Source organism: Cyanistes caeruleus, chromosome 5 (assembly GCF_971803275.1).
Source record: "Cyanistes caeruleus chromosome 5, bCyaCae1.hap1.1, whole genome shotgun sequence".
NCBI lineage: Eukaryota > Metazoa > Chordata > Aves > Passeriformes > Paridae > Cyanistes > Cyanistes caeruleus.
In genome coordinates, this window is record NC_141705.1 from 7728589 (window position 1) to 7754178 (window position 25590).

The window sequence follows — 25590 nt, forward strand, 5'->3', positions numbered from 1 at the left end:
CAATGGTTTTGGAGAAACTTTCTGAGTATACAATAACAAGTGGTGTTTGGTTTTGATTTCTTCTTTTTTTAAATAGATACTCTTCAGCCTTCATGAAGGGATTTACTTTGAAAACCCCATTCCTGTTGCCTGGCCGTACTATGGTAAATTTTGTACAAACTCACACATCTTCTGTGTGGCATCTGCATGAGCATCCACATTCTTACATAAAGTGTGCTTTGCTGGTACCACCTCTCCTTTCCCACACACACTATTCTGGAAAACAGATCTGAACCAAGGTCATGCTTGAAGTTCAGCAGAGGTTCAAAACATGCACAAACAAACTTCCTTCCCTTCAGCCTGGCTCTGACTTAAGCTAGAACAGCATGTTTACCTGAACACAGCCAAGCAAGGCAGACAGAGGACAGCTCCAGCGTGGCAGCTCACAGTACTTTTAGCACAACACTATACACAAATTAAATTCAGTTTTTCTGGCAGAACTATCTGCTGGGACACAGCTCAGGGATTACAGCTGCACTGCATCTTTCTGTCCTTGACAGCAACAAAAATCCTTCAGAAAAGTAGTTTCACACCATGGTGGGAATTTAAGGAGAGGAGATTTCCTCAGCTGTGACCCCAAAGGAGTTTACAAACAAAACAAAGTACACACAAAACCCGCAGCATTTCAGGACTGGCAGTGAAGGATGGTTTCCAGAAACACAATGTATCATCTGTAAGGAGATTCTCTCAGTGGCAGCATGCCAATAGAGGATACTTGCCACTTCTAGGGAGAAACTGAAACCTGTCTGCTGAAGTTCAGGGTACATTTTGGCTTAATTACAAACTGAGCACAGATTTATGCAGAGGAGATTTAATTAAGTTGGGTAAAATTAAAGGAAGAACTGGAGGTGGAGTGCCAGACTTCTGTTTCGCTTACCTCAGTTGTAAACTCTGCGTCAGACAGCCTTGGGTAGGTAAACAAGTACATGGACAGGCTGCATTCCAGTTTTGACTGTTCTGTTTAGACTAATGAGGTTACTAATTAGAACACAGGATAATTCTACATCCAGCGGCAGCACTGCATGAAATGACTTTAGTAGACCTCAAACTTCATCTGCTGTTTCATTCCTTCCCTTGTGCTACTACAGCTTGTTCAAGCTATGTTCAACAAAATCTGGATTAGGGAATAAATCTGCCCAAAGTTTAACTGCCACAGGCAGATTGGTTATGCTATGTCTAGTCTAGTAGCTTCAAAAAATAGAAAGATCTTTTAAGGACTGAATTGCAATTGCTGAATTACAAATCCTGCAGATGTCTCCCAAAATCCACTGCAGGCCCTGTCAATCATAAGCAAAAGCTTAAGGACTCTTAATACTCACGAAATTCTTAAGATGAGTTGAAGTATTTCTCAACAGCCAATTACTCTCACCTAGCAGTTCCATCTTCTCCATCAGGACACCTTTCCATGGCAGAATGGGTGCTGGGACTTCAGCTGCTCCCTTCCACTAAGTTACAATGCCCTGAACAAACTGAGGGGCTGGACAAAACATTGTAAACTGCCTTAATTTTAATCTCTGAAGACTCCTCTTTTTCCCTTTAGCAAGGGCTAAAAATCCACAATCACTACCCAAACCAAACCAAACACCCTAAAACAAACAATAAAGGACTACTGAACCTACACATTCCTTTTATAATCAAATTGACAACACAACTGCAAAAGCAGACTAACAAGGATTTTTAAATTTAAAGTCTTTAATTCTTCTGCATAAAGGCAAATTGACAAAAATGTAACACATTCCCTTATTTACAATCATCATAAATCACAAGAAAACATGCAGACTGGACTAATAAGGTTCTAAATATTACCTCTTAGAAAAGTGCTGTACAGATGCGTGCCTTGTACACACACGCTCGGCGCTCTGTGGTGCGTGACTGATACACCCTTGTGCTGAGAAAAATGCCTGAGCATGCCTGGAAATAACATTTTGGGAGTGAGAGTAGTTTCTGGGGAAGCAGCTTACTTCCAAATCAGCAGCACAATGGGCTCTTGGCCCTGGATACTGCCAGCCCCACAGCAACAGAAGGCAAAACCAAACTCCTGCAGAGACAACTCTCAGCTCTAGCAGACATTGGTATCTCAGTACATGCTACACAAGAGCTGTAAAATTCTTATAACTGGCACACAAATTTAATCTAAACCACTGTAGCTACAGCTCTCACTTCAAACTTCTGCTCTGCATACAGCGCTAGCAGAGTAAAAAAAGGGAGAGCCTATCCCAATACCATCACAACCCTTAGCCTGGATAAGAGCAGCTCCACACCTGCAAATACTGCTATTCATCCCCAATAGTGTAGGAACAACAGGCACTGAATACATCCTCTTCTACTCTTTAACTGTAGACTGGCTCTTTGGGTCAGGCTGCAAGACATGTAAAAGCAAAATCAAAAAAAAACAGACACTCAGCCCCTTCAAGAAAAGAATCTGATTTTGATAAACCATCTACCTTTCCTTTCTCTTCTCTCACCTGGCTTAGACAAATGCCAGCTTAATACATCTCAGAGAACAATAAGTAGGCCAAATGGGTGATCACCCAATCCAAAAGTTATGAACAACTTGTCATTAATGACTGGAGGAAGGCTGAAATTATCTACATTCTTTTGAAGCAGTTCTTCAGGCTGGGTGTCCAATTCTGGTCCAGTGGAGAAGAGGAGGTTCCTTGGTTGGAGAGGTTGCTTTCTTCAGTCTGATTTGACACTGGACCAATTCACTGGTGAAACATCAGCACACTCTGAGGTACAAGATCTCCAGAGGGAATGATGCTAGGATCCATAAACTGAAGCAGTCTTTGAAATATAAAGCACATGTCACCTGCCAATGCAGGCACAGCAGGAATGTCCTCACAAAAGCTTTAAGGAACATCCATTGTCATTGCAGCACAGACTTCATGAAATCTGAAATTTTACACTTGAGGCACAGCTTGCAGAAAACAATCTATCCTTATAAAGATCTGGAGAAACCTAAACAAAAAAAGCATGTAACAGCATTTTATAAATGTGCTATTTCCAGGCATTTACAGCAAAATATTTCCTCTTTTAAGCTGTAGTGTCACAGTAGCAGTAAATGGAACAAAGCACTGCATTTGGTGAACTTACAGTGCAGTATAAAGGAGAAACCCATATTGTCCATACTAAAAAAAGTGTTACAGCTAGTATGAACATTTTGAGAACATAAATCACTGAAAAAATACATTTTTTCTACATTCCTAGAGTATTTGTCAGAGAGAAAAAGAAGCAGCTGAGCCTATTTTTCCCAACCTCTTGCTTCTTTTTCATCTAAATGTCATTATTAATTCATAAAACAGTCTTTTATCTCAATCCTGATTAACAAATTTCTGCCATATCTTAAGTATCCTATTGACTAAGGTTTTTCCCTAGAAAAAAATGAGATACATTCACATTTATTCCTGTTTAAGATTTTCTTTTAGCAAAAGGGAATATAGTGTGGAATTCTACCATGTAAACCACAATCTGGTTTTCAAGCAAGATTAAACTTCCACAGATAAAGTTCACAACGCTAAAGAGTTAGAGCTCATCACACCTAAAAGACAAGGTTAAAGGCAATGTTGTTCTAAATACTGACCTTTCCATCCCAGAAAACCAATGTGTTGCTCCACAGAGAAGGTGCTTAATTCACTTTGCATATTCTACATCTAACAGAACGTTTTTCTCAATCAGAACAAGTGATTACAAACCCACTGAATATATACACTCCTTAATACAGCCCTATTTACAACAAAGACTGCTGCAAAAAAGCTAAATATCAACTATGTGGAAACCAGAAAAGCTCTTAACTGTGATGTAGAGATGCTTCTTTTACCTGAATAATTTCACTTTATGTTGATTGCACATATGCTGACTGTAAATCTCTTCCTCTTTCAGTGCAGATCCAGCATGACAGCACCAGTTTTCCAAGACTTGATCTGCTGATCTCAGACTACATCCCTATTCTTCAAGTCTTTTTCTGTCACAGGAGAATTTCCTTCTTCAATACTTCTATATACAAAGAGAAACTACATATTTTCAAATATTGAATTAGCTCTTTAGAAAAGTGAATGCACGTTAAATCTTATTCACGCTCAAAGAATTGAAATTAAAAATCAATAAAGTAAAAAGAAAAATGCCATCAGCATAATTTTTTAAAAGCTCTAGCTGCCTTTTCCTTACATTGCTATAATTCAAAATATAAGTGTAGAACTACTTTTGGCCATATTCTTAATGAGTTTTAAAAGGCAAAATATTCAAAGATCACTGTTTAACAGACATTTATATCCTAGTCCATGTTTCTGAGCCTGCATCAAATGCAGATCAAAGACAATCTAATTACACAAAAGACTAACTGCTAATAAAATCTGTTTGACCCAGAATCCCACCCATCCTATTAATGCACCATGGGAAACTACAGTCCAAGAAAAAAATTTCAATAAAATCGACTGCTGCAAATTCTAAGTCGTGACTTCATCACAAAAACATTAAGAGGCAGAAAAGGTGCTACTGAAATACTTAAAAAACCTGTCACTTTTAATTTGAGAGATAAAAACACATTTTCTGGCTGACAGGTAGCAATTTCAATTAAGTGTGTCTGAAGCATAAGATGTTTTAAGTTAAGATGCTGTATTAAGTGCAAGAGGATGGGATAAAACACTAATAAAATAAAACATAAACTGATTTAACAGCTGGATTCTGTAGAACGATATTGTCGATGGGCTACTTAAACAGAACAGCAAAAACTCACCTTGTTATTTAGATTTTTCTCCTCAATATTGTATCTTCAGCATTTGCACTTTCCCACCCTCTGTTAGGGTATTCTGACTGATGTCCTTCCAGTAAACTGCTACAAAGTTTAAGCCTACAAAAAATAAAACCAGAACACAGAGACTACGTGGCTTTACTATGGTAACTTTTCAATACTAAATACAGTTACAATCCATTTAACTTAACACAGACTGTAACATGAAAAGCGAAGGACAGAATTTTATCACACAACAAATAAATACTACATATTCATATAATTTAGATGTTCCTTATTTCTATGCTATTTCTATGTTTAAACATAGGTATCAACACATCTCAAAGACAAATAGTAAAAATAGCTAAATAAAAATTAAAAATCAAATGTTTATAATAAATGCTTGGATTGAATTACAGCAAAAAGCAATTAAGCTGCTAAAATAACATGCAAAAAAATATCCCTGAACTCCAACTGATGAGCAGCATTTGATACCTCTCCAGCCTGCAGTCTGCATCTCTGCAGGGCTTGCTGTCAGGCAGAAAGAAGCTGGATAGCTTCTGACTTGGAGTGTTCCATCCCGAAGAACAGCTGGCTGGAATCGGGTCACTGCATAAAAACAAACAACTATCACTGTCGTCACTCCAAAACAACTTAATCTCTGGAGAGACAGAGAGGAAGCTTCCAGCTCTTAGACCAAAGAAGTGAGAGGCAAACTTCCAATTCTTTCCACAAGACAGAGTATGAAAGGGGCTCATCATTTTCCAGCATTACCTGGGATGGCAGAGACAGCAGAAAGCAAGAGATGGAGAGTCAGACTGGAAAAAGCCAACTCAAAGAACAGAAATAACAACCATGCCATGTGCTGGAGGAAATGGAAGAAGGCAAAAATAATGATAAAAAAAAAAGAAGTAGTAAGTGATAGAAAAGATTAAAAATATTAAAAAGAACAGAAAAGGACATCTTTACAGCATAAGCAATAAACAGAAACAACAACATAATCACTGGGGTACTCACCTTGTTATTTCTATGCTTTGTTCTACTGTCATTACTTCATCTTTTTCACCAAAGGCTTCCCAATCTGAGCACTTTGAATAAGACCCCTGATGTCCTAAGTCAGTGAGGCTGGAAAGAAAATGAAAATGTCTGAATCCATGCACTGTGGTAACACATTTCCTATTAATTGTTCAGAGGGGGACTAAGTAGAGAGAAGAAACCATACCTATATGAACATTTTTACTAAGGTTAATGTGAAATGTCTACTAAACTGCCAAAACCCTTAGTGCTGCCTGAATCTACACACACAAAATACAACCTGTGCTGTGTCTTCTGACACTTTGCAATGGAGCACTGTAAATATTTGCTATCATACAGCACAGTTATTCAAACATGATTTTCTTTCCTCATTAATTTGCACACGTTTAAATAAAATCAAAGCTATTAACAAAGGGAGGGGAAAATAACAGTCATATTGCTGAAGCCAGTTCATCATATCAATGAATTCCCACATGGAGAATCATTTCATACCTTTCCAGTGTTTGGTACATCTGGAGATAATGGTTTTTGCTCTCTGACACCACAGAGGAGTCAGAATTGTTTATTTTTCTGCGTTTCCATACTGGAGAAGAATCAGGAGAACAGGAACTGCAAAAATAGATTTTAGACACATGACATTTTTTATCTATGTTTAAACATTTAACAATGTTCTGCTAAATAATAGCACGTGCTACAGAGGAAGTTTTCTTTTGAGCTATGATTCTTCAGGCACACAGAGGAACACTGAGCAAAGCGCTCACATTTTGGAAGCCAAACCATTTTGAGCTCCACACATGTTCCCCCAGGACAAGATATTTCAGTAAACAGGGAAGTGCATGTCACAGTCAGTCTCCCTGCTGTTCTGCAGACAGGCACAATATGACTAAGATGGGGACTCCTGCTTCTGAAAAAGCTCCCCTACTTTCAGAACATTCCAGCAGTGGTTAAAGAAACCTCAGTAAAACTCCACTGTATAAACTGTGAAGCTGACGAAACACTTCATTTCCTTCTGCTAAATCATGTAATTCCTCAATGCTGTTTTTCTTTTTCCATATTCAGTGCTCTGTACCACCGATGGATTGCGATCAACAGCAAAAATGTCAAACTCCAAAGCTGAGTATGAACTGCCCTTCCACACTAAACATTTCCTACAACAACCTGACGGCACTGACATGTACTGAATTCTTTCCCTAAGTTAAGCACAGAAGTTTCCTCTCATACCTCTCAGGTGTGTAGTAGGCAGTCTGTCTACATTCATCTTCACACTCATTTCTCTTCTGTTTTTTGTCAAACACAAAGGAGCCAGAAACATCCTCATCTTGGCAGAACCATTCCTGGGAAGTACCTGAAGGTTCTGTACTGCTAAACACAGGAGGAAAAAAAAAAGCTTTCAAAAAATATAGTTTACTTTTCCAAACTGAAAACAGTTAAGCTGCAGCAATAATTAACAGTTCATTTCATATGACACCCAAATGGTGTAAAAACTGTAACTTCTACCACAGGTCAATTACAACTCAGGTAAAACTATTTAAACAGCGAAGTGAATTCCATTCACTCTTTTCCCAATTTACTAGTCCAAATCTTGTAAAGCATGAGGTGGCATTAAGCAGCAGAGCCAGCCCTGTTACAGAAATTCAAAGCTGTGAAAACAGAAATATTTCTTTCTTGAACACAGTTGCCACCATCCTACAGAGAGCACAGAAATATCTCCCTCATCTTCCTAAACACCACAAATCCTCTAACATATTGTCACTCTAGGAGACATGTGGTTCCACTGACATCAGGAAAAGGAAAGAGGGAAAGTTATCAAAGTCAAGGACCAGTAATCGCAAATTTCTGCTTTTGTCTCTCAGTTTGGGAACAGTAATGTTACCTTGTGCCCACCAGTGCAAATACAAAGCGGGAGGGAATGTACTGCTGCAGGCAGAACAAATGCCTTTCTCCCCATAACAGCTGACTGCACATTAACTTGGACTAAATAACTGGAATGCCTTGGAGACTGAGAATTCCAGTGGAAAACAATGAATTCAAGAAGACTCCCATGTTTGAGTCTGATCTTTTTTCTCCCAGTCAGAAATGCTCTAAATGAACTACAGAGCCCTCCTTAAATCTCTTAAGCCCTGACTTAATTCACCCATGTAACATACACGGGCTGCAGATCCCAGGTTTCTTCAGCAGGAGGATCCCAGGCATGCAGGGCTATCTTCCACAGCTTGATCTGCCGGTCCCAGGACCTACGGCTGTACTTCTTAAACTTGTTGGGAGTTCTAGGGTGAACTCCTGGAATTCGCTGGTTCCTGGCAATACACAGTAACATTTAATGTTTCAGAACATAAGGAGCTTTTTCCTTAAAAAGAATCCTTAGCCCATCAGGGTCACACAAGCATCGGTGATCTAATAAAAAAAAAAGTTTATATTTTGAAACACTTCACAGAAATGTGTATAAGACATTATCAAAAATAGATCACAAGAGCAACAACTAATGTGCTGAGTCAGACTGGAGGCTCACCCAGTCCAGCACTCTGACAGCTGCCAAAAGTCAATCCTTATTGCCCATGAACAAAGACAAAACAGAAGCATAACTCATACTGCTTCAACATTATCCTAACCTCCAGCTCCATCCACTTTACTTTTGCAATTGACAAATTGCAGCTTCTTTTGTTTAGTACTGTACTGAGCCTGTTGAAGTTGGAGTTACCTGCCCCCACAGCACTCCCTGTAGTGCTGTGTTTTGCACTGATTGCTGAAACAGTGCTGATAACCACACTGATTTTTGGGCATTACTGAACAGTGCTTGCACAGCTTCAAGGCACTCTCCTTTCTCCTCCCCACAGACACTAAGGTGAGAGTGGACACTAAGTTGAGAGGGAAAAGTGGTGGGACAGCTGACTCAAATTACCCAGAGATATCACACATCACATAATATCACACTCAGCAATAAAAACCTCAGGAAGAATTTGAAGAGAACTAAGGCTGTGTGCTATTCTATGCAAACACACATCCACACACACACGAACACACACCCACACACACCAGGAAGAAATAAGAGTATGTTTGGAAATCTGCAACACAGTGCCACTTACTTTGGGACTTCTTTAATGTATCTGTCATATGCAAGGGTATTCTTTCCAAAATTGATCTGTTTTTGTCTCCTCCTCAGGACCACTTCATCAGTTTCTCTTTCAGCTGGATTACCAGTGTTGCTTGAAACAGAACTTGAAAAGGAAAGTAAGAATTCAGTTAAAAAGAACCTTAATAGCTTTATAAGAAGTTAGATGAACACACATTCTAGAACTGTCCTGTATTCTTACTGATAAGACAGTGAGCATAACTTTTGCCTCAGTGGTTCACAGAGGTGAAAGTTGTGCTAATCAAATCTGTGTATCAAAAAAATACACTGAAGTAGCTTTTGAGACAAATTTTCTCAGCGCTACTCCCTCCTTAAGTCTTTCTTCAGGCTTGACATGAAACAGCCTGTGGCTGGTTTCAAATCTTCATTAATGCATGCAAAGGAGTCAAAGATCATCAGATGATTATTATTAAAACCAATGGAAAAAAAAGCAGTAATAGTTCAAGACCTACTCAGTCATATTTTTGTTTGATGTCGTCATTGTTTTGTCTTCTTCAATTGTACCTTCCCAGCTGGGGCAACTGGAAAGCGGCTTAGAATGTTCTGATGTTGTAGAGCTAGAAACAAATGGGAATTCAACATGAAAGCTTGCTGCTTGTAACATATTTAATCAACAGAAACATCAGTAATGGAGAAAACCAGCTCCATAACTGTCAAACTATAGGCATGAATCCCCATCTGATGAGCAGCATTTGATACCTCTCCAGCCTGCAGTCTGCATCTCTGCAGGGCTTGCTGTCAGGCAGAAAGAAGCTGGATAGCTTCTGACTTGGAGTGTTCCATCCCGAAGAACAGCTGGCTGGAATCGGGTCACTGCATAAAAACAAACAACTATCACTGTCGTCACTCCAAAACAACTTAATCTCTGGAGAGACAGAGAGGAAGCTTCCAGCTCTTAGACCAAAGAAGTGAGAGGCAAACTTCCAATTCTTTCCACAAGACAGAGTATGAAAGGGGCTGATCATTTTCCAGCATTACCTGGGATGGCAGAGACAGCAGAAAGTAAGAGATGGAGAGTCAGACTGGAAAAAGCCAACTCAAAGAACAGAAATAACAACCATGCCATGTGCTGGAGGAAATGGAAGAAGGCAAAAATAATGATAAAAAAAAAGAAGTAGCAAGTGATAGAAAAGATTAAAAATATTAAAAAGAATAGAAAAGGACATCTTTACAGCATAAGCAATAAACAGAAACAACAACATAATCACTGGGGTACTCACCTCGTTATTTCTATGCTTTGTTGTACTGTCATTACTTCATCTTTTTCACCAAAGGCTTCCCAATCTGAGCACTTTGAATAAGACCCCTGATGTCCTAAGTCAGTGAGGCTGGAAAGAAAACAAAAATGTCTGAATCCATGCACTGTGGTAACACATTTCCTATTAATTGTTCAGAGGGGGGCTAAGCAGAGAGAAGAAACCATACCTATATGAACATTTTTACTAAGGTTAATGTGAAATGTCTACTAAACTGCCAAAACCCTTAGTGTTGCCTGAATCTACACACACAAAATACAACCTGTGCTGTGTCTTCTGACACTTTGCAATGGAGCACTGTAAATATTTGCTATCATACAGCACAGTTATTCAAACATGATTTTCCTTCCTCATTAATTTGCACACATTTAAATAAAATCAAAGCTATTAACAAAGGGAGGGGAAAATAACAGTCATATTGCTGAAGCCAGTTCATCATATCAATGAATTCCCACATGGAGAATCATTTCATACCTTTCCAGTGTTTGGTACATCTGGAGATAATGGTTTTTGCTCTCTGACACCACAGAGGAGTCAGAATTGTTTATTTTTCTGCGTTTCCATACTGGAGAAGAATCGGGAGAACAGGAACTGCAAAAATAGATTTTAGACACATGACATTTTTTATCTATGTTTAAACATTTAACAATGTTCTGCTAAATAATAGCACATGTTACAGAGGAAGTTTTCTTTTGAGCTATGATTCTTCAGGTACACAGAGGAACACTGAGCAAAGCGCTCACATTTTGGAAGCCAAACCATTTTGAGCTCCACACATGTTCCCCCAGGACAAGATATTTCAGTAAACAGGGAAGTGCATGTCACAGTCAGTCTCCCTGCTGTTCTGCAGACAGGCACAATATGACTAAGATGGGGACTCCTGCTTCTGAAAAAGCTCCCCTACTTTCAGAACATTCCAGCAGTGGTTAAAGAAATCTCAGTACTCTGCTGTATAAACTGTGAAGCTGAAAAAACACTGCATTTCCTTCTGCTAAATCTTGTAATTCCTCAATGCTGTTTTTCTTTTTCCATATTCAGTGCTCTGTACCACCGATGGATTGCGATCAACAGCAAAAATGTCAAACTCCAAAGCTGAGTATGAACTGCCCTTCCACACTAAACATTTCCTACAACAACCTGACGGCACTGACATGTACTGAATTCTTTCCCTAAGTTAAGCACAGAAGTTTCCTCTCATACCTCTCAGGTGTGTAGTAGGCAGTCTGTCTACATTCATCTTCACACTCATTTCTCTTCTTCACAAAGGAGCCAGAAACATCCTCATCTTTGCAGAGCCATTCCTGGGAAGTACCTGAAGGTTCTGTACTACTAAACACAGGAGGAAAAAGAAAAGCTTTCAAAAACTACTCATATGGTTTTCTGCTCCAAACAGGAAACAGTTAAGCTGCAACAATAATTAACAGTTCATCTCATATGACACCCAAATGGTATAAAAACTGCAACTTCTACCTGTCGCTGTTGGACACAAATAAGGAGTGTGGATTTAATGCAACAGGAATAAAGAGGATCATCTGAAGGTTTTATTTCAGAACGTTTCAGCTCCTTGATAGGGTTTTATGATACAGGTTTAACATGATTGGTAAAGGTAACAACACCTATCTTGTCTCATTGGTGGAAGAAGTGAAAATACACTCATCACAGCTGTACAATATTGTTTTGAGAACTATAAATTATTTACAAAATTATCCTTGAGTGAGAAAGTTTCTCAAGAGACTTTCCCTTGGAACATCCTCTGACAGGCTGGAAACTCTCTCAGAAAAACAGGTCCACATCTAGCACTGGTCAATTACAACTTAGGTAAAACTATTTAAACAGCTAAGAATTCCATTCACTCTTTTCCCACTTTACTAGTCCAAATCTTGTAAAGCGTGAGGTGGCATTAAGCAGCAGAGCCAGCCCTGTTACAGAAATTCAAAGCTGTGAAAACAGAAATATTTCCTTCTTAACACAGTTGCCACCATCCTACAGAGAGCACAGAAATCTCTCTCTCTCATCTTCCTAAACACAAATCCTCTAACATATTGTCACTCTAGGAGACATGTGGTTCCACTGACATCAGGAAAAGGAAAGTTATCAAAGTCAAGGACCAGTAATCGCAAATTTCTGCTTTTGTCTCTCAGTTTTGGGAACAGTAATGTTACCTTTTGCCCAACAGTGCAAATACAAAGCGGGAGGGAATGTACTGCTGCAGGCAGAACAAATGCCTTTCTCCCCATAACAGCTGACTGCACATTAACTTGGACTAAATAACTGGAATGCCTTGGAGACTGAGAATTCCAGTGGAAAACAATGAATTCAAGAAGACTCCCATGTTTGAGTCTGATCTTTTTTCTCCCAGTCAGAAATGCTCTAAATGAACTACAGAGCCCTCCTTAAATCTCTTAAGCCCTGACTTAATTCACCCATGTAACATACACGGGCTGCAGATCCCAGGTTTCTTCAGCAGGAGGATCCCAGGCATGCAGGGCTATCTTCCACAGCTTGATCTGCCGGTCCCAGGACCTACGGCTGTACTTCTTAAACTTGTTGGGAGTTCTAGGGTGAACTCCCGGAATTCGCTGGTTCCTGGCAATACACAGTAACATTTAATGTTTCAGAACATAAGGAGCTTTTTCCTTAAAAAGAATCCTTAGCCCATCAGGGTCACACAAGCATCGGTGATCTAATGAATAAAATGTTTATATTTTGAAACACTTCACAGAAATGTGTATAAGACATTATCAAAAATAGATCACAAGAGGAACAACTAATGTGCTGAGTCAGACTGGAGGCTCATCCAGTCCAGCACTCTGACAGCTGCCAAAAGTCGATCCTTATTGCCCATGAACAAAGACAAAACAGAAGCATAACTCATACTGCTTCAACATTATCCTAACCTCCAGCTCCATCCACTTTACTTTTGCAATTGACAAATTGCAGCTTCTTTTGTTTAGTACTGTACTGAGCCTGTTGAAGATGTAGTTACCTGCCCCCACAGCAGTCCCTGTAGTGCTGTGTTTTGCACTGATTGCTGAAACAGTGCTGATAACCACACTGATTTTTGGGCATTACTGAACAGTGCTTGCACAGCTTCAAGGCATTTGCCTTTCTCCTCCCCACAGACACTAAGGTGAGAGTGGACACTAAGTTGAGAGGGAAAAGTGGTGGGACAGCTGACTCAAATTACCCAGAGATATCACACATCACATAATATCACACTCAGCAATAAAAACCTCAGGAAGAATTTGAAGAGAACTAAGGCTGTGTGCTATTCTATGCTCATACACATCCACACACACACGAACACACACCCACACACACCAGGAAGAAATAAGAGTATGTTTGGAAATCTGCAACACAGTGCCACTTACTTTGGGACTTCTTTAATGTATCTGTCATATGCAAGGGTATTCTTTCCAAAATTGATCTGTTTTTGTCTCCTCCTCAGGACCACTTCATCAGTTTCTCTTTCAACTGAATTACCAGTGTTGCTTGAAACAGAACTTGAAAAGGAAAGTAAGAATTCAGTTAAAAAGAACCTTAATAGCTTTATAAGAAGTTAGATGAACACACATTCTAGAACTGTCTTGTATTCTTACTGATAAGACAGTGAGCATAACTTTTGCTTCAGTAGTTCACAGAGGTGAAAGCTGTGCTAATCAAATCTGTGTATCAAAAAAATACACTGAAGTAGCTTTTGAGATAAGTTTTCTCAGTGCTACTCCCTACTTAAGTGTTTCTTCACACTTGACATAAAACAGCCCGTCCATGGTTTCAAATCTTCATTAATGCATATAAAATGTCACAGCGGGCAGTGATGGTAAGAATGCCAAGACCTTCCTAGAGAAGTGTCCCTAAAAGGATGTCCTGGAGGCACAGGCACTTCTGCAGCTGCTCTGTGATTACAGCTCTGAGCCCTGAAAAGGGCTGTTGAGTGAATGCAGCTCTTCAGGTGGCGCGGCAGGAAAGAGACGGAGCCTTCGTACGGAATTCTTCGGGAGGTTTTATTCAGCTCCTTCTTCAGAAGTGTCCAGGGATGAAGAACCAGCAAGTCAGAGGGAGCAGGGGTTCATACAGGAGGATCAGGACTAGTCCACAGAGGGTTCAGGGGCAGAGCAAAGGGGAAAGAGCAGTAGGATACATAGAATCTGCATGGGGTACACATTATTTGCATGGCCTGTACTGGAGAGACAACTCCTTTTTGCTCATCACAACTGCAGGCTATCAGCTAGGGTTTCTCCCCCAGGGGGAGCAAGGCAAGCTGGAGCCTAAGGGCTTTTTCTTAAGGTGAGAGAGGTTACATTGTTGGCTGAATTACCAGTCTCCACAACTCCCTCCTTCTTTATTAAGAATGCCTCCCCTATAGCTTTTTTTAAGAAATGTAAAAATATGAAAACATAAACACAATAACCTAAAGAATCTACAACACATTATTAAAGGAAGAGACAACCCAGCCTCTCAGTCTATAATGTCTAAAGCAGTTCGTAAACCACTTGGGGCCTTTCTCCATCTGAAGCTCTTTGGCATTTTCTCTGAGCAGCTGGATGCTCCTGGATATGGACTGGCTGTGATCTGACAGGATAAAGCAGCAGAGGCCCTCAAAGTTCTGTCAGATGAGTCCATGGACTAACAGGAGATAGTCAATCACTGCATGCTTTTTGCAAGGGGGCATGTCTGGTCATCTCTTCATCTTTGACAAGTGTGCTGAGTGCCTTAGATGTTCTGTTGGCCTGTTTAGTAAGCCAACACCCCAAATGCGAAATTTTGCCCAGGTCTTCTGCAGCGGCCACCCACGGGAGGAAGATGGACACTGAGACCCGTTAATTCTTTGTCCAATCAGTAAATTTAGAATCACTATTTTCATCAGATCCGATGAGAGTACATTTTTGGCATGCCAATTTGTTTTTCTGTCTCCAATCTTGTAACAGGGTGATGTTTGGGGTGAGGGTACTAAGTTGGCCAAAAATGCAGGGACCTCCTCTGAGACATGAGGGAACTTCACCCCAGGCCCTTCTCCACAGAGAAGAAACACAGCCGGGAGGAGCACTCTGGGAGAGACAGAACTGGAGGAGTCAAATGATGTCTCAACTGTGTAGTTGCACCACTCGGCTGAATTGTAAATTTTTTTGGTTGGGGCTACATCCTTAGTGTAACTAACTGAAGGGTTAAGGAAATAAAAGTTAAAGCAAAAACTGGCTTTGGATGACCCCAACAAGTCTAATTCTCTAGGTTCCTCCGGTGCCTTAGGAAACTTCTCTATCCACCAGTTCCATCCCTCCATAGTGCTCTCTATTGGGTTGGGCCGTCTCCCCGCAAAGGGGTGTTCACTGGGCCTGAGGGGAATCCCAGCAGACGTGACTGTAGTGAGTTATGGACTGAGCCCATGGGCAGGCACATACTGTTCTGCTGGAGTGTACTGGCCAGGGTGACCCACACATTATGGTTGGGTTGGCTGACCATCCAGCCAAGGACATGCTAAGCCATCAGGGGCATCCAGATGATCATCCTGGTGGTGTTGAGGTGGGTGTTAAGATAGGTGTTTTTAATCTTTGGCTGGAAAAAGAGCTTCTGTTTGGTGTATAAACATACATTATTAGACCTTTGGGGGAAGAGGAGGGAATATCTTCATACACTTTGATTTTCCCCTCTACTCTTCATCCCCCTTCTTCATCCTCCCTTTCCTTAATATGACTAAAAGAATGAAGGTATAGGTGGTGTTGGGAAGAGGGCTGTAGCGGGAAGGTAAGCATGGGGGAGGTAAGTCTAAAGGGAAGTGAGGGTCAAGGGACAACTGGGGGTAGCAGTAAATTTGCTAGGATGTGCCCAGCTTTTGGCATTGTTTCCGGTGTTGTGTTTGGTCTGGGACCTGGTGATGGGGTGATGTAGTCTTTGTAGAAGCCGTGTCTTATAGCATTTCCATCTCCAGGCAGTTGATATTTGATCCTGTGGTTCTGTGGTAGACTTGGAGGAATCCTTGATATTTTTGTCAGGGGCAGTGTTGGTTGGCCCTAAATAAGGTTTGATGTATTTCTCTGGGAGCCATTTTGGGCCAGGTGGAGCTGACACACAGGCATATTCCCTCCCCCAGGTAATCAATGGGAAAGGCCCTGCTATTTGTCAGGTCTCAGGATCCTTAATCAGCACTGGAGGCTTCTTGTCCAGCTTAGCTTGGGCCAAATTTGAGAGGTGCCAGGGTATGGAGGGGAGGGGGTTGGGGTTGGCTCTGAAAACGAGCAGTTTAGGAAATTAAATCACATAGAGAGCTTTACATAGTCTCTCAGTGGGAGACATTGTCTCTGTCCCTCCCCACTGCTAAGGACTTGCGTGATGGTACCATGGGTCCATTCCACTATTGACTGGCCTGTGGGATTATGAGGAATGCCTGTGGTGTGCTTCACCCCCCTCTGATTGGAAAAGGCATTTAATTTGAGGGAGGTGTAAGCAGGCCCACTGTCAGTTTTTATTTCCTTGGGGACTCCTAGGGTGGCAAACGCCAGAAGATGCTTGATGATATGTGTTGCATCTTCTTCCACGTGGGCTGGGGCAAACACTGCTCCTGAGAAGGTGTCTACTGACACCTTCCAAATTCTTCCAAAGGATGGGAACTGGGTTACATCTGTTTGCCAAACCTGGCAGCTGTTGAAGCCTCTGGGGTTGACTCCAGAGCCTAAGGATGGCAACTGAAAGGACTGACAGTTCTGGCAAGTGGCCATGATAGCTCTTGCTTGATCTCCCGAGAGATGAAACATACACATGAGGGCTTGGGACGTTCTAGCGGAAAAAGGTGTGGGCAAAGATGTCCGGCACGTTCACCATCCCAGCTGTCATGGCAGTGTGTCTGCTCTCCTGTTTCCCTCCATGATGGCACCCAGGAGGTTGGTGTGTGACCTCATATGCATTATATGAAACGGATGCTTACTGTGGGAGATAAGATGAATCAGTTTGGAAAGCATCTGGTATAAATTTGGGTTGGAGATTCCTTTTAACAAGGAATGTTCTGCCCTCATATATGCTGAATCAGTGAATCAGTGAATCAGTGACCACATTTATAGGCTCTTGAAACTTCTCAAATGCTCTGACAACGGCTGCGAACTCAGCAAGCTGTGGTGACCCTTCTACCACTTGGACGTCAGACTCCACCTCTGTGTCCTGGGATCCTTCCAGGTCATTACTGACTTGTGAGAGGACCCTGAGCTGTCAGTAAAAATGGTTAGAACCTTGAGAGGGGTTTTACTTTGGAGATATTTGGGGACTAAATTAAAAGCCCAATTGAGCAATTTATGTTTGAGATAATGGATTGAAATGTGGCCTGGGTAGCTATCCAGGGCAAACTGAAGACTCCTTGAATTGGAGCAAACGCTCCAAATCCCCAGCAGTGGCCAATGGTAGGTGAATGCATTGAAATCACACTCTACAAGAGAGTGGAGACGAGCTCGGGCCTTCCTTACCAATACTGCCATTAATTCTTGTGTGGTGGTAATTGTTTTAGTCGACTGGTGATGGGGGAACACCCACTCAAGGATGATTAGGGGGTCCCTTGAGTGAGTGTCCCATTGGAAGATAAGGCCATGAAACAGGGGGCCTTACCTAAAATGGCCATGTTGAAGGGCAGGCTAGGTTCATACTGGTGGGTTTATCGAGAGGACAGGGCCTCCTGGACCTTGGTGATGGAGCCTCAGGCCTCGGGCATGAGGGTACGCAGTGAGTCCAGATCCTCATTGCCTCTGAGGAGATTGAAAAGTGGTTTGAGGTGCTCTATTGTTATCCCCAGCAGGGCACATATCCAGTTGATGCATCAGCAGAGCCGATGGAGGTCCTGCAGGGTCTTCAGGTCGTCCCAGATGATCAGTTGCTGGGGCACAATGGTCTGCTCACATATATGAAGTCTGAGGTAGGTCCAGGGGTTGGCTAGTTGGATCTTGTCTTCCCAGATCTCAAAGCCTTCTCTTTCAGTAGCTTTTATGGTTTTTTTTTAAAGTCATGTCCAGGTAAGCATCAGTGGGAGCACAGACCAAAATACTGTCCATGTAGTGGAGGATGACTGCCTCAGGGAGCAGGTTCCTGACGGGGGACAGAATGTGTGCCATGTACTACTGGCATGTCGCTGGTGAATTCTTCTTCCCTTGCAGGAGGACAAGCCAGTGGTACTGTTTTAGAGGGGCTTGTCTGTTAGGGGAGGGGAGAGAGAACGCAAATCCAGGCACGTCCTGGAGGTGGAGTGGGATATTAAAAAACCGGTCTTTAGTATCGATGATGAAAAGTTTCCAATCCCACGGTAGCATCAATGGTGAGGGCAAACCGGGCTGCAGGGAACCCGTGCTCTCAATGACCTCATTGATCTTTCTGAGGTCATGGAAGAGCCTCCTCCTGTCTTTGCCAGGCTTTTTTAGAAGAAAGGCAGGAGAGTTCTGAGGGCTATTGGTCTCAACATGGTGGTCCTTGGAGAGTTGCTCTTCCACGAGGGCTTCCAAAGCACACAATTTCTGGTTGGAAAGGGGCCACTGGATGACCTTGTTTCCAGGTGAGTCGAGGAATGGAGGGTGTTCCACACTCCACAGCGTCCCCAACTAAAAATTCCTACTGGGGACTGATAGAGAGGGCCCCCATTGGGACAATAGGTCCCTGCCCCCTCCAGAACTTCTACAACAATATTTCTTTTCTATATGAAAGTGCCACACCTCCAATCCCTGAGATCATCCTTGCCACAGGCTGCAGTTCCCAGTTTTCTGGCTGCTCAAAATGGGCAATGATGGTAACATCTGCTCCAGTGTCCAGCGTGCCTGGGCAGCAGATCTTCTTCCCTCTGCAGAACAGGTCACACTCTATAATGGGTTTATTTGAACCCACAGTCTGCATCCACATGGCTGTAGGCTTGAGGGAAACCTCTTCCAAACAGGTGGCAGTAAAAAGGCCTGTGCAATTGGTGCTCCTTGGAATAAATAGTATGGTGCATCAGTGCACATAAGGGAGACAAAAATTTTGTCCCCTGGGTATATTGTCTGCACCTCAGGAATTACATACATTTGTTCAGGTGAGTTGAGCAGGTCACCAATAATTTAAATGTCCCAAGGACTGTCTTCTGGTCCATATTTTCCAGGTGGACTCTTGTGGAAGCACTCATCAATTAAGTTAATTGATAGGTCGCTTACAAGCTGGCACCAGGTTCCCACCTGAACCGCTCTGATGCACTGGCAATTGCCAAGCTCTTGGAGCTGGTGTCTGGTCTCCCATCTGCTCTGGGATGGTAGAGCAGGGAAGAATGGCTTCTGATTTTGTGTCATCGTGCAGGGCTGTTCTGTGCACTGTTGGAAGTTTCTCAGGCGCCGTCGGTAAGGCAGGCATTGTTGTGGCCATGGATGGTACTTGCGGTAGTCAATTCATGTATTTTGTTGTGACAATCCTTAAAGAAACGTCCAGTCTTTCCACAATTAAAACATCTTTTATTGTCCTCAGCTACTGCTGTGAATGGCCCAGTCACTCCACCCACAATCCCCTTAGTCACAGCCTGCACCACAGTGTTTTCTGGTGATGTGTATCAGGCGCAGGCTTCAACCATTTGTTCAATGGAGGGTTCAGGGTCAACGGGAAGAGCTCTTAAAATTCCCTTGCACTGGGCATTTGCATTAGCTATAGCCATTTTATTTAATACTTCTTTCTGCCCTTCTAGGCTCTCAGTCTGTTTTTCCAGCACAACTTTTAGTCTGTCAACAAATTTAGTAAAACTCTCATTGAACCCCTGCTTGATGGTTGTTAAACTTGGTGTGGGGGTAGAGTCATCAGAGGTGAGGGACAGTGATGTTTTGGCAGCAGCAGCAACGTCATGCAGAACAGCTTCAGGCAGGTCTCTGGCCTGATCAGTGGGTTTTAAAAAGTTACCTTTTCTGGCCATTTGCTCAATTGTTAAGTTGGGCTGATTTACATCTTTGGCATAGTTGTCAGCTAATGTTTTTAGATTTTTCTTCCAGTGCCTTTCCCACAGCATATATTCTGCTGGGGAAATGAGGCAGTTCATGATGTTTTTGATGTCATGCAGCACTAATGTGTGCACAGAGAAGGTAGCTTCTACTAGATTCTTAAAGAAATGTGATTCCTGCCTGTGTTCCTTTGCTGCCTTACATAGTTCTTTTAGTTGGGAAGCAGCTCCCAGCTTTTGGGCAGAGATCCTATTAGCCAATTCCCAATCCCCCTCCCTGGTGGCCTTCCTTTGGGCCTTGGCCCAGCGATCTTCAGACTGAGAATCAGAGTCTGAAGCGTCGCTGCTCTCATCCTCCGAGGAGGATGGAAGGTGCCAGATAGCAGCGTGGGGCTTTTTCAGGCCAACTGGAGCTGCCAAGTGATGGGTGGAAGAGGAGGCCAATATGGCCTCCTTCCAGTCACCGTCATTTCCGCTTCCAGTCCCGGTGGCGTGGGAACCGAGAGGGAGTTGGACCACTGGAGAGGAGCCAAGGCTGGAAGGGATGGAGGGGGTGATACTGATGGAATGGGGGGGTCCCAAGGCGGTTACATCCATCGACGCAGGGGGACAGGAGGAGCCAGGTGTGATGGAAAGCATGGGAAAAAGTGGAGGAGAGGCGGGAAAGTGGCCATTTCATGTAGCGAGGCTGGGAAAACTTGCACAAGAAGGAGACACGACAGGGCTGACCATGTTGCCGGTGCCATTTTGTGGAGCAAAACTAGATGAAGGAGAAAGCCAGTACAAGGGCATTGGAAGGAGGCTGAGGGAAAGGTCCAGGGCAGCAGGGCCCTTGCTAGCGGAGGTAGAAAGAAGTTTGGGAGATGTCAGGGAGTTGGCCCTGCACCATATGGCAATGACCACCTTCAGATTGCCCCTCAGGCAGGGAAGAGGTTTGGGAACATGAGGAGAGGAAGGAGGGAAAGGGGATTTCAGCTGGGGACCCGAAACTTCTCCCAACACATTCCCTGAAACATTCCCCAAGCCAACCACTGTCTTAACAATGAGACGGAACACAGATAAAAACTTGGAAACTGAAAGATCCCCATCTGCTAAAACTAAGTACAACTTTTACCCCACGGCATCCCAAAAAGAATTTAAACAAAGAGAATCCTGTGTTGCATTTGGGAAATACTTAAAAACCCAATGAACAAAACATTTCAATTCCCCTTTAGAAAACTTAAATCTCCTCGCAACAAGGGCACCCACAACTTGGAGATAAACATCTCTTTGAGGAAGGCTGAGCTTTGGACGACTTAGTTTGTTGCCCATCCTCACTCTTCTCCCACACTCAGCAGCAAAACAAAAAAGTGCTAATTCAATGAAACTCACATTTTTTCTTCGGGCAAGGAAAGCCCACAGGGCGAACAGAAACCTGTTGGGTGGGTGGTCACCCATAGACCGGTCCTCGGGGAGTCTCTTTCAATCCCCAGATGATGCTCGGAGTGTCCCGGTCACCCTTCAGATAGCCCTTGCTAAAACACAAGGGGTTCTCCTCAGGGAAGAGACAAAACCCGAGAGTGACTTAATTCCGGCAGCTGATGCCGCAGGAGACGCTTCTCCAGGGAACCACTGGCTGTGGTCCCTGTTCGGGTGCCACTTGTTGTGGTGGGCAGTGATGGTAAGAATGCCAAGACCTTCCTAGAGAAGTGTCCCTAAAAGGATGTCCTGGAGGCACAGGCACTTCTGCAGCTGCTCTGTGATTACAGCTCTGAGCCCTGAAAAGGGCTGTTGAGTGAATGCAGCTCTTCAGGTGGCGCGGCAGGAAAGAGACGGAGCCTTCGTACGGAATTCTTCGGGAGGTTTTATTCAGCTCCTTCTTCAGAAGTGTCCAGGGATGAAGAACCAGCAAGTCAGAGGGAGCAGGGGTTCATACAGGAGGATCAGGACTAGTCCACAGAGGGTTCAGGGGCAGAGCAAAGGGGAAGGACCAATGGGATACATAGAATCCGCATGGGGTACACAAAATTTGCATGGCCTACAAGGCATGCTTGGGGGGGGCAACTCCTTTTTGCTCATCACAACTGGAGGCTATCAGCTAGGGTTTCTCCCCCAGGAGGAGCATGGCAAACTGGAGCCTAAGGGCTTTTTCTTAAGGTGAGAGTGGTTACATTGTTGGCTGAATCACGAGCCTCCACAGTAAAGGAGTCAAAGATCATCAGATGGTTATTGCTAAAACCAATGCAACAAGAAACAATAATAGTTCAAGACCTACTTTGTCATTTTTTTATCTGATGTCCTCATTGTTTTGGCTTCTTCAATTCTACCTTCCCAGCGGGAGCAACTGGAAAGCTGCTTAGAGTGTTCTGATGTTGTAGAGCTAGAAAATAATGGGAATTCCACATGAATGTTTGCTGCTTGCAACACATTTAATCAACAGAAACAGCAACAATGGACAAAACCATCTCTCTAACTGTAAAACTAAAGACATGTTCCTCCTCTAGCTCAGTTCTAAGTCACCTTCAGCCTGCCCTCTTCTGTTAATGCCTCAACATTTAGCAAGTCATGGAAGTAATACAGAAGCGGATTTCGCTGACAGTCTTACTTTCCCTAAATGGCTTCACATCAACAGATGAAATTACCATCCAAGCTGACAATGTCATTTGTAACACAGGAGACAAAGATTCCATACTGAAAAGGAACATATCCACTCAGTGAAAGAGAAACACAAAACACTGCTAGTACATCCACTTAAGTCTCACATTCATGCCTTACTGTTAGTATTTTTTATGACCACATCAAAGACATAGAAAATATTCAGAATACAAGGCCTTTCCTAAACTCTTCAAAAGACTCATTCATTAATGAAGCAATATTAAACATTCCATCAAAAATAAAAATCACCTTCATACAGTGGAATACTCAAATGTATGAATTACATAAAAAAATATTTTCCTGTACACTCAGTAAAACATTTCCTCTTACATTCTGTTCAGTTTTCTGAACATATCTCAGCATTCACCACTTTTCACCCTTGCTATCAGACTCTAAGATACCAGTCTCAACCACTTCCTCAACCTTGGGTCTTCAGTCTAGACTATCCAAAAACCAAACAAAATATTCACAGAATTACCTAAGTATAAAACTCTACCTCATCTCAAATTGTCCTCAGTAAGGGACTGTAGGAAATACAGGGTGCTCACTAAAAGCCGCAGTACAGCTGAATATACCAAGTGGACTGTGAAGAGACAAAGATGGTCTACCCACATTTACACATAAAGATGCATAAGGAAAGTATGAAAATAACAGCAAATGGCTTTATTGGGAGTTTTATACAAATATTGAAGACTTCAGCAATACAGGGCTTAAACTACTGCTTCAGTACATAGCCTTTCACCCTTTCATTTTGAATACTTGCTAATACTATGGCATGTATTTCAATGAGACAAACTTGATGGTCTTCTTTTGGCATGATGCAGGTATCATCTCCTAACTCTGTGCTACTCTATTATAAGAAAACACTCAACCTAAACATGTCCAAGCTTTTCTTGGAGTCCTAAAGAAGAATGCAGCAAAGGGGAGATTTAAAAAAAAATTACACTTATTCCTTACCTCTCCAACCAGTGGTCTGAATGACCACATTGATATTCCTCAACCATGAGAGAATCTGAATCATTGCAGCTTCTACGTTCCTGCTCTTGATGCCAGCGGTGTGGATGTTGCACCGAACTAGAAAACAAGAATTTTCATGTTGAAATCAAGTTGCTGGCAGTCATTGAACATGGTCTATAAAAATCAAATATGGACAATCTGATTTGGCATACAGATATGTGACTTATATCAACTTATTCACGCAACATGTACTTAACAATGGTGTTGGTGCAATTGCTGAGAAAATATCTTTGACTAATGCAATTAAGACATCAAAATTTTCAAATAAACAGTTAATATTTAGGTAACAAAAAAAATACTCTTTTTGCAAAAATAATGGTGTGGAAGACTGCCATCAATATTTATGGACTTGTGGGCATGTGCCAACATCCACAGACCATGCTCTGTCAGCAGTGCATTATTTGACACTTATTTACTGCCCCATCCAGTAGTAAACTCAAAGAAAAGTCCAGAAACTACACTTCCATGCAATGACTAAAGAGAAGTAGGTCAAATGTTTATGTGGAAATACTTTCACACAGGAAATTCTTGACCAGATGTGGTTGCAGAGCCCTCACAAGGAGGCCTGGGACAAGGAGCAGACTGTAGTGCTTATGACACACTGGCTAGTCAGCCAGGGATTGCTTAAGGGTTGACTTCTCTACATTCTCCTCCTCGGTTCTGACAGCTTTGACATCTTAAATGACAGGTTACTAAACAAAACACAATCGTAGCATCTATTAACACCCAACCGGGCTTCTGGGCTAAGGACCACACCTGCAGATCCACTGCCACCCCTGCCAGAGAACGATCAGGTACCGCAGCCTCTGCACTGTAAATATACCGTGTTTTGTATGTGTAACAGCAAACACACTGCTCTGTACGTGCCAGGTCTCTCCCTTAGCTCAACAAGGGAGAAGGAAGGAATTTTGGTATTTTACTCCCGTGTTAACCACCCGTGTTTTCTTTCCCTACCTCCTCCACCCTGTCTGGCTTTGGGAGTTTCCTGCTCCCAGAGGGCTCGAAGTTACCAACAACAGACAGTAAACAGCTCGCTCTGAATCACAGACTCAGGCAAAAAGGTCTGCTTCCAAATCCGTCAGTTTTCGCTACGGCAATGAACAGATAAAACCCTTCTCTAACCATCTTAAACAATTACTCGGTTTAACGACTTGAAAGAAACATTTTTAAAACCGGCTTAGGTACACTACAACACATGCCGTAAGCAGACACTGTTTTAAAATCTAAGGGGAAACGATAAATGAAAATTACGTCTTTTAGAAACACTCCAGTATTTGCTTTGCACCCCGCCCACTCCAGCCTGATACCAAGCCCCAGCGCTCCCAGCCGGGCTGAGGCGTCCCGCCGAGCCCACACGCCCTGCCCGGGCTGCTGGTCCTTCAGTCGCCACCGACAGAGGAGGCCGAAGGAGCCCCTGCACGGGGGGTGAGAAGGGAGAAGGGGCTGCTCGCCGGAGGAGCACGGGCGGCACAGCCAGCAGCTGCCTCCGGAGCCGCCCCGGGACAGACAGCGCCGCATCCCCGCCCTCCCAGCGCTGCCCGCCCCGTTCCCAGTCCCCCCGCGGCCGCTCCCACCTGCGCAGCCCGGCCGGTTCCGCTGCGCCCGGCCGGCGCGGCGCGCTGGACATGGCTGGGTCGGGCGGCGGCCCGGCCGAACATGGCCCCGGCCCGGCCCGGCCCGGGCGCAGCGCAGGCGCGGCCCGGCCTCCCGCGGGGAGCGCAGGCGCGGCCCGGGCGGTGCCGCGGCCGGGAGGGCCCGGGACGGTGCTGTTCCTGCGGGAGTGCTGCTCCGTCAGACTGGAGCAATGTGTCCTCCGCCCCTCTGGGGGGCCGGCCGCAGC

At 43.2% G+C, this 25590-nt stretch overlaps 1 protein-coding gene across 11 annotated transcripts; it reads right to left on the reverse strand.

The window, feature by feature from the left end:
- Positions 1–1713: 1713 nt before the first annotated feature.
- On the reverse strand, positions 1714–25445 carry LOC111928272 (uncharacterized). Of its 11 annotated transcripts, none has more exons than XM_086888725.1 (20): positions 25325–25445; positions 23691–23807; positions 22354–22458; positions 13558–13689; positions 12623–12772; positions 11387–11515; positions 10661–10777; positions 10151–10258; positions 9630–9743; positions 9383–9487; positions 8884–9015; positions 7948–8097; positions 7022–7162; positions 6293–6409; positions 5783–5890; positions 5261–5374; positions 4772–4885; positions 3857–4032; positions 2505–2997; positions 1714–2398 (listed from the first exon to the last, which is right to left on the reverse strand). In XM_086888725.1, exons 1-17 carry the CDS (start codon positions 25375–25377, stop codon positions 4780–4782), a joined length of 1998 nt encoding a protein of 665 aa, XP_086744851.1. In that variant the 5' UTR covers positions 25378–25445; the 3' UTR covers positions 1714–2398; positions 2505–2997; positions 3857–4032; positions 4772–4779. The 11 variants fall into 11 exon arrangements, with proteins under 11 accessions (XP_086744851.1, XP_086744849.1, XP_086744856.1 ...); XM_086888723.1 differs by having other exon boundaries at positions 3857–4049; XM_086888730.1 differs by having other exon boundaries at positions 1714–2997; positions 3857–4049; positions 7022–7159; positions 11387–11512.
- Between the last annotated feature and the right edge of the window lie 145 nt (positions 25446–25590).